At 42.9% G+C, this 12923-nt stretch overlaps 1 protein-coding gene across 1 annotated transcript; it reads right to left on the bottom strand.

Moving 5' to 3' along the window:
- Positions 1 to 8532: 8532 nt before the first annotated feature.
- On the bottom strand, positions 8533 to 11535 carry RPTN (repetin). The gene is given in 4 exon segments (XM_087443059.1): positions 8533 to 9287; positions 9290 to 10452; positions 11050 to 11051; positions 11398 to 11535. Coding segments are annotated over 4 exon segments (2058 nt in total).
- Positions 11536 to 12923: the final 1388 nt, after the last annotated feature.

Genomic DNA, 12923 nt, shown 5'->3' with positions numbered 1-12923 from the left:
GGCAGAGATTTCTGGGAGGGATTTCTGAGATTTATGTGGGAAGTTGCACTAGGTGACTCCTTTACAGCAGAAAATCAGAGCTGGATCATCTAGTTCAACTTAGAAATCATCTAACTCAAATCCCATCCATTGCAAAAGTCCCTCTGCAGTGATCCTGACTGATGGTGAAGCAGTCTCTTCTTAAGCAGGACTAGTGATGATAAGATCACTCCCTCCTAAAGGAGTGGACTCGGTTTTGGGGCTGTTATAAATATAAGGAAATTTCTCCTTAAATTGGGTAAAATCACCTTCCTTTGAACTTGTAAATATTAGCTCTAGTCCTGCTCTCTCAAGCAGGGTAGAATTGCTCCTTATTCTATGTGACAGTCTTCAGATACTTGCAAACACCTCTAACATCCTTTAAGTCTTCTCTAGGAGAGAAGTCCTCATCACACTCTTCTGAAGAACTCCAGGTTGCAATGCCTCTCATGATGTCTGGACTGAGCAGTGCAGGGTAGAGAGTTCTATTTCCTTCCTATCTGACACTGTTTCTATTAATTTAACCTAAGGTTGCTTTCTTTTTAATTAAAAAAATTTTAACTGTGGTAAAATATGCATAACATAAAATTTATACCTTAACCATTTTTAAATGTACAGTTCATTAAAGTACATTCACATTGTGGTGTAATCAATCTCCAGTACTCATTTCATCTTGAAAAGTACTCTGTCAATCTTATTAAACAGTAATTCCCTATTCCTCTCTCCCCAAGCCCCTGGCAGCCACTATTCTACTTTCTGTATCTATGAATTTGACTACTCTAGGTACCTTGTGTAAGTGGAATCACACAGTATTTATCTTTCTATGACTGACATTTCACTTAGCATAATTTGCTCAAGGTTCATCCACCTTGTAGCATGTGTCAGAATTTCCTTCCTTTCTAAGGCTGAATAATATTCCATTGTATGTAAATATCACATTTTGTTTATCCATTCATCCATCAATGGACACTGGTTGTTTTCATCTTTTGGCTATTGTCAATAATATTGCTATAACACGAGTGTACAATTATCTCTTCAAGACCCTGTTTTCGATTCTTTTGGATATATACCTAGAAGTGCAATTGATGGATCATGTGGTAATTTTTAAAAAAAATTTTTTATTTATTTATTTTTCCCCCAAAGCCCCAGTAGATAGTTGTATGTCATAGTTGCACATCCTTCTAGTTGCTGTATGTGGGACGCGGCCTCAGCATGGTTGGAGAAGCAGTGTGTGGGTGTGTGCCCGGGATCCGAACCCGGGCTGCCGGCAGCGGAGCACGCACACTTAACCACTAAGCCACGGCCGGCCCTCATGTGGTAATTTTATTTTTAAATTTTTGAGCAACTTTGAGAAAACAGAATACTGTTTTCTATAATGGCTGCACGATTTCACATAACCACTAATAGTGTACAAGGGTTACAATTTCTCCACATCCTTGACAACACTTAGCATGTTCTGTTTTTTTTTTTAATTTTAGTTTTTTTTTTTTTATGGCAGCCATCCTAATGGGTGTGAGGTGGTACCTCATTGTGCTTTTGATTTGTAATTTTTTTTTTATAATTTTATTTTATTTATTTATTTTTTTCCCCCCAGTAGACAGTTGTATGTCATAGCTGCACATCCTTCTAGTTGCTGTATGTGGGACGCTGCCTCAGCATGGCCAGAGAAGCGGTGCATCGGTGCGCGCCCGGAATCCGAACCTGGGCCGCCAGCAGCGGAGCGCGTGCACTTAACCCCTAAGCCACCGGGCCGGCCCTTGATTTGTGATTAGTGATGTTGAGCATCTTTTCATGTGATTGTTGGCTATTTGTATACCTTCTTTAGAGAAATGTCTCTTCAAGTCCTTTGCACACTTTTTAATTGGATTGTTTACTTTTTGTCATTGTTGTTGAGTTTTGTGAGTTATTTTTATATATTCTGGATATTAATCCCTTATCAGCTGTATGATTTGTAAATATTTTCTCCCATTCTATAGGTTGTCTTTTCACTCTGTTGATTGTATCCTTTGATGCACAGAAGTTTTAAATTTTGATGTAGTCCAATTTATCTATTTTTACTTTTGTTGCCTTTGCTTTTGGTGCCATACTTTAGGATGTTTTATTTTTTCTTAAAGGAATCACAGTTTGCTCCTCTCATATTATGATTACAATCAATTAAAAGCCCTAGTCTGATCTGTCATGCCTAATGCTGTGAGCCTTGTGACCTTCATTCTACCTCTTCCCCCATATTGCTTCTCTAAAGCCTACTCATCCTTAAAGGCCCAGGCCAAATGCGTCTTCCAGCAAGAATCCCACTATTATTCCCCACTTAGCTGTAATTTTTTCTTCCTCTGGCCCTTGTGCTTGATTATAGGCTTATCATGGTATTCTTTGAATTAAATGTATCGATTTATATGTACTACATCTCTCAGTGGACTGTGAGCTCCTCGAGGACAGGGACAGTTTGATTCATTGTTGTGCCTTCCACAGTACCTCGCATCATGTCTTCTGTGTAGCTCTTCTAGCAAAGACCGGTTGACTTGGTAGTTACATGCCAGATGCTGCTCCATGAATTATAGCATTCATTGGGTAGGCTCTTTTCATTGGCGTGGGAGGCAACACAGTGATTTAAAAACACGGACTCTATAAGTCAGACCTGGATTTGAATTTTGTTCTTGCCACTTACAAGATATATAACTTTGGGTAAGTTATTTAATCTCTCTATGCCTCAGCTTCCTCATCTGTAAAATGGAGATAATAAAAAGCACCTAACTTACTAGGGTTCATGAAAGGATTCCGTGGAATAAGGCATGTGAGCTCTCAGTACTGTGCCCAGCACACACTAAGTGCTCAGGGAAAGTTAGTGATGGTTATTTTTTACTTGTATTTGCAAACAGTTGTTTGTTCTTTTGGACCCATCACATGGAATTGTGATTGTCCTCTGCCTCGTAGATTGTGAATGCCAGACACCTTGCCTCTGTACCTCACCCCCATCCCAACCCCACCCCCGTGCCCATCACAGCATCCAGCAAATTGTAGTCATCAGTGTTTGTTGGATGAATGAAACGATGAATCTGAGACTTTTGAATGGCAGCCCCAATGTTATACATATGTAAGATGCTTCTGTTAGTAGACATTGCACTGTGGCGCCTTATAAATGAATTAGATCCATGATTTCCCTGACTTTAGTGAAGTATGTGGAAGACGGTGTGAAAGACAGACTTACAAATTAGCAACATTAAAATAAGCAGAATTAATTAGAATTTCACAGTAGAGGACTGAGAATAGTAGGAGCAGACAAGTGGAGTGGAAAAATTAATGCCTAAGGTAGGAGTAGGGGATAGCTTTATGAAGATGAAATTTAAAGTGAGATGATAAGGATGAGTATAATAGTGATTGAAGAAATCTGTCTGCTTATTTAAATCCTAATCATTCATTACAGCCCGGGACAGATGCTTCCCCTACCATGAAGACACTTGTCTTGCCCCACCTACATGTGGTCTGCCCCTCCTTTGAGCCCCCATGGGTGCTTTCTTTCTTCTTGCCTTACCGCCTTCTGTTACAGCTCTTGGTGTGCATGAGATCATCAACGAGTCTTGTACATTGAATCATCATTACTTATATGCATAGCTTAGCACTTGCCTCTACCCCCGACTAACTGCAAGCTCTTTTAGGGCATGAGTTGTATCTTCACAGTTCTCTAGTGTCTAGCACGTGCCAGGCACCATCCCAGGCACTCCATGGATCCTCATAGTCACTCTGTGAAGAATATATTATTATAAGAATTTTAAAATGAAGAAGCTGAGGTTCCAATCACCCAGGAAGCTAAGTGTTTGGGCCAAGATTGGAACTCACTTCTATTAGACTCCCAAACCGCTGCTCTTACCTCCATAGCATACTACACAATGCATATACACTGCACAGTTAGGGATGACAGCTGCTGTAGTAGAAAATGGTGACCAGTCCATATGATAAAAGTCTCACTGGTTCACTGGGCGGAGAGCACCATACTGTGACCTGTTCCCTTCCCAACAGTGTTTGTCATTTTTTCTACACATCTAAAGACACAGGGAATCCAGTGAACAGTAGGTGGCACTAGAACCCCATGTGATATCTTTCTCCAGTTTGCTTCCAAGGTGTTTTTTCAGCTTCTGGAATATTTACTGTATTTAGTCAGCCTGGCTGATTCATTTAGACATTTGGTTATAAAACCATAGCGTTATGACTTGAAGGAGACATTATAGATTATATTATGTCAACTCCTGATTTTTAAGGATGAGAAAACTGAAGCACAGTTATGGGGATAAAAACTGCCCAAAGTCGTATATGGCATTAGTAGCAGTGACAGGACTAGAACTCAAGTTTCCTGACTCCCAGTTCAATGCTCTCTCTCTTAAGACTGTTGCTGTCTGTTTAATAGCTGTTCTTAGTGCCCTTTTCTCTCAAGAAAGCAAGTTGCTTTTATGCAAAATGCAATAAGAGTTTGTATTTTGACAAAGGGTACTCAATAAATGTTCAATTCAAATTAGGCTCCAACTGCTTGAGTAAGTTAGCCAACAACAATGGCTGCAAATCCATTTATGCTGGGTTCTCAAAGGAATAAGGGACTCATCAGCTTCTAAATGACCTTATAGCTTTGGTGGAAAGGATGAACTACATAACTGAAGCAACAGAAAAACATTTGTGTATGCTGCTATCAGAAAGCAGAACGCACACAGGTAAACCTGAGTATATGAAAGTCAACAGAGCACTGAGGGAAGATTCGAGGAGGTAAGTTTGGAACTGGCCTTTCAAGGAGTTGAGGGATAGAAATTGTTAGATTTGGACTGCAAGGGAGAAGAAGAAGGGGGAAAGTGGAGTAAGGAGTAAGAAAATTGAATGGCCACAATCTGGGATCCTGTAAATCATGGAAAATGCTGGTGGTGCTGAGAGGAAATTACCCACCCCTCAGGAGTTCTATTTTAATGGGGCTTGTGTGTGTGTGTGGGGGGGGAGGGGGCAGGAAGTCTGAGAGAGAGAAAGATTGGGTCCTGGGTCGTTGGGGAAGGCGGGTGCTTGGAAGCGTACTAATGGCAGAACAAGACAATGGCCACAGAATTGTGGTGCCAGGCATGGAAGGAAAGAGTTGCAATGTAATGGAGAGAGTCCATTCAGTTGAATTTGATTCAACAAACACTCACCAAATACTTATTCTGAGGTATTCTGGGTGATAACAATGATGTGAAGAAAAAGTATGAACCTTTTTCTGAAGGAACTTCTAATATAGTCAGGGAGTGAGGAATGTTCACTGATACCTACAATAATGTAGATTGTGATGATCGTTGTGGAAGGTTTCCAAAGACATTGCTTGAAGATGAAGGAGTGGTTACTGTTGTCTGAGAGGAAGGGGAATCAAGGAAATCTTCTTGGAGGAGCTGGCACTTGAGCTGGGCTTTTCAATAATATGATAAGCATTTATTAAGCTTCTATTAAAATAATGCAAAAAGGGAAAAGATAATAAAAACCAATTAAATAGGACAATTCTCTTTCCTCCTTTCACACCCTCTTGAGCGTGCCCCCCTCCCCTTTCCCAAAAGGCCTTTGGCTTTTGGCCTTAGAGACAGCATTAGCCCTCCAGTCTGCCATGTTCCAAGGTGTGCACAGGCTTAAGTTATACCTGTGATGGGGAAGTTACACAGATCAAATTCAACTAACTCCATTCTTACATTAGCTGTTTCTCTCCATCCCAAATGTCTTTCCTGCCAGTCTTTCCTCTTATACTCTCATTTTCTGCTCAGAAAACTTTTGTGGCTCTTACTACTAACAGAAAAAAAATCCAAACTCTTCATGGTGGACTTTGAGGTCCTCCATGATCTGGCTCAATTCGTCCTTTCAGCTTTGACTCTCTCTATTTTCTCTCTTTAGTGTTCTATGTATGTACTTTTTGCTTTATCAAACACTCCTGGACTTTATTCTCCATGCTGTACTCATGCTGTTCCCTCTGCCTGGAATGCCTAAATCCCTCCCATCCATCACTGCCATGCTGACTCACTGGGAGCCTCCATGAACACTGAGCAGCTTCCAGATTTTGAGATCTCTCACCTTTGAGTTTATTTTCCACCCTCTGGTTTAGCTATCTTGGGAGGGTCTAAGTTACAGAGAACATTTGTGAAGAAGACTCATCTTACCCCTGAACAGTTATGTCATTTAAAGAGCAGCCACCATATGGGCATCCCCATTGAGCTTAAGGCCCAGGACAAGCCATAACCCTTCTCATCCCCTCTCCCCCAGGATCATGGCCCTAGCTTAGGTGCTTTCCTGTGTGAAAGCCTTTCTCCATCCTGCTAGGCCGAGTTACTCACTCCTTTCTTGGTTTCATGGCAGAAATTTTCTTGTACTTATGACATCTTGCCTTGTTTCATGGTTGTTTGCTGTACACATATTTCTTATTAGATTGCAATCTCCTTGAGGAAAGGGGCTGTTGTTATGAGTTTTTATATCCTTCCTATGGTGACTATGATCCAATGGCCCTCAGCATCCATTCTTATCTCCTTCTATATTTCCTAGACTCCCATGCAGCTAAGGTTCTGAATGTGAATTACATTTTTCTAATTAGATGTGTATATATGATATGGAGACATGGATGTTGACAGGCAGTTTTGGCAGGAATACCAGCAGCTTCTGGATCCCAGCTGTCTGATCCTGGATTGTAGCTCTAGTGATGACTTGAACTCAGTAGTTACAGGGGTCACTTGCTGATTTCTAATAATTCAGCTCTTATAACTCTAGGCATTAAATTCCCTTTTGCTTGAAATATCTAAAAAAGTTACTGTTTCATTCATTGAGCCCTTACTGAATAAAGGTCTTATTCAGTTTCTCTTGTCTGTGTAACAGACAGTAGAGGCCCGATAAATGTTTATTTGAATTTATTCCAAAGCCAGACTTATTTCCTCCATCTGTCCATCTATACTACAAATAACTATGAGCGCACTAGACATCAGTGGCTGCACTAAGTGCTGAGCAGTACAAGGTTGAATAAGATCTGGTTTTAGTCCCAGTTTGGTAGGGGAGATAATCACAATAGAGTGTGTGACAAATGATATCACAGAAATAAGTGGGGACTTAGAGAAAGGAGTGCTTGGGTGTCAAGGAAGGCTATTCAGAAGATGTGATGTTTTAGTTGGGACACAGAGGATGCCTAGGGTTTTGCCAGGCATAGAGGTGAGGGGAGGTATTCCAGGCTATGGGTCAGTATATTCAAAGATATGAATTAATGAAAGACCATGGTATATGAAGAAAAGGCCAAGTCCTTGGCATTGGATGCTCCTGGGAGGAGACTTTCGTGAGACGGGGCTGGGTGGGTCACCTGGGACAGATGGTGAAGGGCCTGTGTGCCATGCTAAGCAGTGAAACTTTATCCTAAAGTCACTGGGAAGCACTGGAGAGAAGGGAGATTAAGGCAGTGGAGATGGAGAAGTGGCAAGAGATTCAAGAGGTATGGAGGATGTAGAGCTGGCAAGACTTAATGACCATTTGAATGTGGAGGTGAATGAGGGGGAAGTGTCAAATGTGACTCCTCTGTGGGATAAGGAGCTGAAAATAATATTTAGGTAAGTTCCTTTTGACTCTTTGTTATTTGTTTCATATTGATTCTTACTTTTTTCAGTGCCCAGGAACTCAAAGAATAAAAAGATCTTAGAAGTTGAGAAGTGAGGTCTTATTTTTGGGAAACGGCCCACAAATGAAGATAGCATGGCTCCATAGTGAAGAAGGAAAAGAGATGAGATCATTGCTCACCAATCATTTATTGGATCTTTTAACACATTTCTATAGATTTTCTTGTGAAGGGTTTTCAGGCTCTGGGATCTATAGATTTACAGTTTTGGCCCCTTGGAATCTGCAAATAGATGACATACGCTTTATCTCTATTTTATATGACCAGAAAATAGAAATGTTTCAAGCTGGAATTGGTCCAGTCAACTCCAGTGATAGGAGCTAATTGGACAGTCCCTCCAGTGAGGAGTAGGAGCCTGGCCACAGGAGGCGTTGTTGACATCAACAACGCCCTCCATGGTCTCTGGCTCTCCTAGCAGCCTCTCCCTGTGCTTCATTTTAGTGTAGACTATGAGGCTTGCATACCTGATGTTTCATCCAGCTGTCCTCTCCTTGGGCTATAATGTATATCTTCAGAATACCTTTCCTGTTTCTGAAATTTTGGGAGAATTTTCTACCTTCAATGATCCAAACAGGTCCCACCTACACAGAGGGAAAACCAGGAAATGACTTAAATCCCCAAATTAATCAAAATTGGGATCTGATTATTTCACCCAATTTACCACTCAGATTTCCCCCAACCGGAATACCCTAGAATTGCTGCTCAAAGAACTGAAATGCCCTAAAAATGAATAATAGTCCTCAAAAGCATCCTTGCGAGTAGATAAAATAGAAGAGAGAAGGAAGACGTACATTTTCAATCTCTTAAATGGAAGTAAAGATGAACTTGACACATAGATTCTTCCTTGGCTTTGTGTTGCTTTAGCTCTAGTGCACAACAGCCTAGTGCCCATGAGCTCTCTGCTCTTGTACATAGTCATAGAAGGGGTTGGGAGCAATAGCTGTCTTGGTAGGGAGACTTCTATCCTGTTCTCTTCTTTGGGGACTCCCGCTGCTTTGGGGTAGGTGGAAGGCCAGGTCACTGCATCTTCCCTGGGAGCCTCGGCTCTGGCCATCCTCATTCATGCAGAATTTTCCTCTGTTAGAACAGTATTGCTGGGTCCCATAGGATTGTTGATCCTTGGACCCTTGATACCTCTCTTTCTCCCCGTGGGTTTGCCTATCCCATTGCTGCTGACAGTTTTGATCCTCTTCATGGATTTGCCTGTCTTGTCTCTGACAGTTCAGCTCATCTTCATGGGTTTGCCTGTCTCGTCTCTGACGATTCTGCTCATCTTCATGGGTTTGCCTGTCCCGCGTCTCACATGGACTTTCCTGACCCTCATGACTGTGTCTACCCCAGCTTTGGTGGCCCTGCTCTTCCTCTGCCTGGTGGCTCTGCCCCTCACCATGACTCTGCCTGGTCTGGGCCTGTCTGTGGCCCTGCTCACTACTGCATGATTGCCAGTCCCTCCCTTTGTGACAGAGTGGCCTTTCTTGCTGGATTTGTGCTACAAGTTTGTGTTGGTGGTGTTGGCTATCCTCCTTAGGCACCCATGCCTGGTGGCTGTTCTGCTGCCCTTCCCTAGACTGGAATCTCTGTCCTTGATTTAGGTTCACTTCCTGTCCTTGAGTCTGTTGACTTGGTCTTCCTGACCTCCTGATTGCTCAACATATGTGCCTCTGCTTGTTCCCTCGCTCCCTTGGAAGCACCTATTTTGTCCAGTTTCCCCAGTCTCTGACTGACCATATTGAGAGCCCAAGCCTTGTCTGTCTGTCTGACCATAACAATAACCCTGGCCTTGTCTGTCTGTCTGGCCATATTGAGAGCTCAGGTCTCGTCTGTCTGTTTGACTATAACGATAACTCTGGCCTTGTCTGTCTGGCTGGCCATATTGAGAGTTCAGGTCTCGTCTGTCTGTCTGACCACAATAACTCTGGCCTTGTCTGTCTGTCTGATTATGTTGAGAGCTCAGGTCTTGTCTGTCTGCCTGACCACACTGAGAACCTAGGCCTTGTCTGTCTGTCTGACCATAGTGAGAATTCTGGCCTTGTCTGTCTGTTTGACCATGCTGCAAACCTATGCCTTATCTGTCTGTCTGACCATAGTGAGAACTTTGGCCTTGTCTGTCTGTCTGCCTATACTGAGAATCCAATTCTTGCCTATCTCTCTGACCACAGCCTGATTCCTGAGGCAGCCTCCTAGACTGTCCATAATAAGAGCCTGATTCCTGTTGGTTTGTCTGGGTAGAGTGAGAGTCCTCTCTAACTCTTCTAGACTGGCCACAGCTTGATTGTTGTCCAAGTCTTACAGACTGGCCATAATGAGAATCTTGAACTTATTTTTCACACTGATTTAAGGCAAAGATATATCCTTGTCTTATAGGCTGGCCACTCCTAGATTTATGACTCAGTCTTCGACCAGAGCTGGAGCCCCTATCTTGTGTCTCAGACTGACCATAGCGGGAGTCCTGATCCTGTCTCTCAGACTGACCATAGCGGGAGTCCTGATCCTGTCTCTCAGACTGATCCTGGCAGATGTTTTGTCTCTCAGACTGACTGTGGTGGGAGTCTTGCCTTTCTCCCTCATGCCTCTCCCTGTGTTGTCTGCCTATATTTCCTGGAAACTTATGGTCTCATGTTCCCTCCTGCTCCCCTTCTTGCTGGGAGGTTCTATCTCCACATGACTTATTATCCAGCTCATGATAAAAGGCTTGGGCCAATTGGAACACCAACAAAAGATATTCATGAAAATCAACATGTCCATTTCTGTCTTGATCCAAGAGGCTCAGGATGGTTTCCACAGTGTCTGGGTCATTTGGTCTCCGTAAGAAGGTAAAACAAAGAGCAAAATCATATGTTCTCCTGTGGATACTAAGATGTGCTCCCATGTCCATGCCCCAGTCCATTCAGTCATGTATGAGCCTTCCTTGGTTGAGAAACCATTAATCTGAAGTGGCTTAGGCTTGGTTCTAGTCTTCAATCAGCTGGTTCTTAGAAACCCACCCCTTGCTGGACCAATGGGAACATGACCACAGGGAGTAGATACATGTATTTAAAATCAGCTGCATTAATAATTAATTTGAGTCATTCGAGAAAACTATCCCATCCCATCACATGCTATATTGTAATTATTTGTTTACCTACTTCTTTCCAACCACGCTGTGAGATCCTGGAGGGAGGGGAAACTGGTTTTATTCATGTTTGTATCCCCAGTGCCTAGGATGGTGCTGGTATGGAGTAGGTGTCCAAAGACTCTTTATTGAATAAATGAGTGAATGAATGAGAAGATGTGTGGACAGCACCAAAATATAGAAATTAAGAGATGAATCTAGGGGCCGGCCCCATGGCTTAGCGGTTAAGTGCCCGCGCTCTGCTACTGGCGGCCCGGGTTCAGATCCCGGGCGCGCACCGACCCACCGCTTCTCCCGCCATGCTGAGGCCACATCCCACATACAGCAACTAGAAGGATGTGCAATTAAGAGATGAATCTAGATTTTATTCTGAGAAATAATTTCCAGTTTGAAGTTGTATTCTCTCCTGTTCAAGCTCAGATGTGAAGAAGTGTGTGTGTGTGTGTGTATGTGTATGAGCATGCTTATGCACACGTGTGTGTGTGCTGAGAGAGAACTACGAAGGAGCTGCTGGAAGTTCTTTTTGTTACAGGGTGGAGCATGACCAAATAAAACAAAAAACATCAAGCCCTGGATGCAAGTGTCAGAGTCAATCATGCTTGACTCCATGGGGCCCAGAGTCTACGCATCTTACCTGGAGGATGTCTCCAAACTCAGCCAACAGCAGCTGCTTCAACTCCTCTTTGTACAGTGAAGTATAGTCCCCATTCTCTTTAGCATTTTTCTGGAACACCTCGACCATGGTGAGTATGCTATTCAGGAGTTGAGCCATTTTGGCAAAGACAAGTGAACCTAAAAGAAGAAACAAGAGTTTGCCTGTGTTTAGGATGAAGAACCAAGAGACAGCATTTCCAGAGGGAAAGGGGTCCCTCTTGGTCAGAGAAAGAAGCTTAAGAAATGACAGAGCTCTTTTTTAGCCATACCCCTCACTCCCTTTGACCCAGAGTCAGGCTCCAAATATGTGCTACAGTGGGAGATGGGTACAAACTATGAGCCCTCTGCTAGAAAAAGCAATAATTTCCTAAAAAACAAACAAAAAAATACACAGCATGTGTTTTATATGCCCCATCCTCTATTCCAGGTGGGACTTGCTTGATTGAAACTCTCATATTAAAACAAAAGGGAAGGAAGGTCAGGAACCCCATAGAGGCAGGGCCAGAAGCCAGTGTAGTAAGGCATAATTTTCCACCAATGACTAGCACCCTGGAGGAAGCACTAAATAGACCATACTGAACAGGCCTCAGTCTTCTAAGAACCTCACTCAAGTGGGGAAGGAGGCTAGAGGTCTCTGGCCATGGGCCAAAGAAGCTTTCTGGGAGATTAAATTCCAATAAGTACTTCTGGCCTGGATGGTCATTTTGGGATAGGCTTATAAAGTAGAATCAGTGAATACAAAAACTGTTACAGATAAAAATAGCAAGCCAAATTAACTGCATAGATGAGAGGAAGTATATACAATTGGTTAGGTTCACATTGGCCTTGACTGGAGGCTGGGGTCTTTTGGGATCTGAGTCTCAATGATATTTCTTCTTACAGTGTGAAAATTTCAGTTACTGGGTTTACAGGCCAAACTGAAGCCCTAACCGCAAAGCACAGAGGACTTCCAAAAGCATGCAGTGGTGCCTGTAAGGATAAGTGGCAATTAATGAATTGCATGGGACAAGCTGAGTCCCTTGTGACAATTAATTGCAATCAGACTTGACTGTTACTGTGGCCCCATGGTCCAGGGCCTTGGCCCTGATGAGCCCTAAACTCTTGGGTCTCACCTAACTTGTACAAAAGGTAAATGCTCCACTATGGGAGACTGAGCTATCCGCCATAGTTCTAGCCCTCAGGTTTGGGATGCCTAGAACACACTGAAACTAAGACACATATATTTTACAGGCTCAGAAGTAAGCCACCCCAGCTATCATCATATTCTTAGACAGAGCCAAGAAAAAGAAGCAGGAGGGTACCCAAGGCTATCATCCACAGGAAGTAGAACATCAGGCCTCCCCAGCCCAGCACATCATAGCTGCCATCAAGAGCCTCGTGGCTACTGTCATTGCTCCCCCATGCCTGTCTTACCTGCTTAAGGAGGAATGAGTAGAAGATTCAGAAGCCAGAGAGGATACTGGAGACCTGAAAACTCATCCTATTTATAGGGATTTTAATTGTCCT

Source organism: Ceratotherium simum, chromosome 2 (genome assembly GCF_057802395.1).
Source record: "Ceratotherium simum simum isolate JZ-2026a chromosome 2, ASM5780239v1, whole genome shotgun sequence".
NCBI classification, from domain to species: domain Eukaryota; kingdom Metazoa; phylum Chordata; class Mammalia; order Perissodactyla; family Rhinocerotidae; genus Ceratotherium; species Ceratotherium simum.
This window is presented reverse-complemented; position numbering and strand designations above follow the sequence as displayed.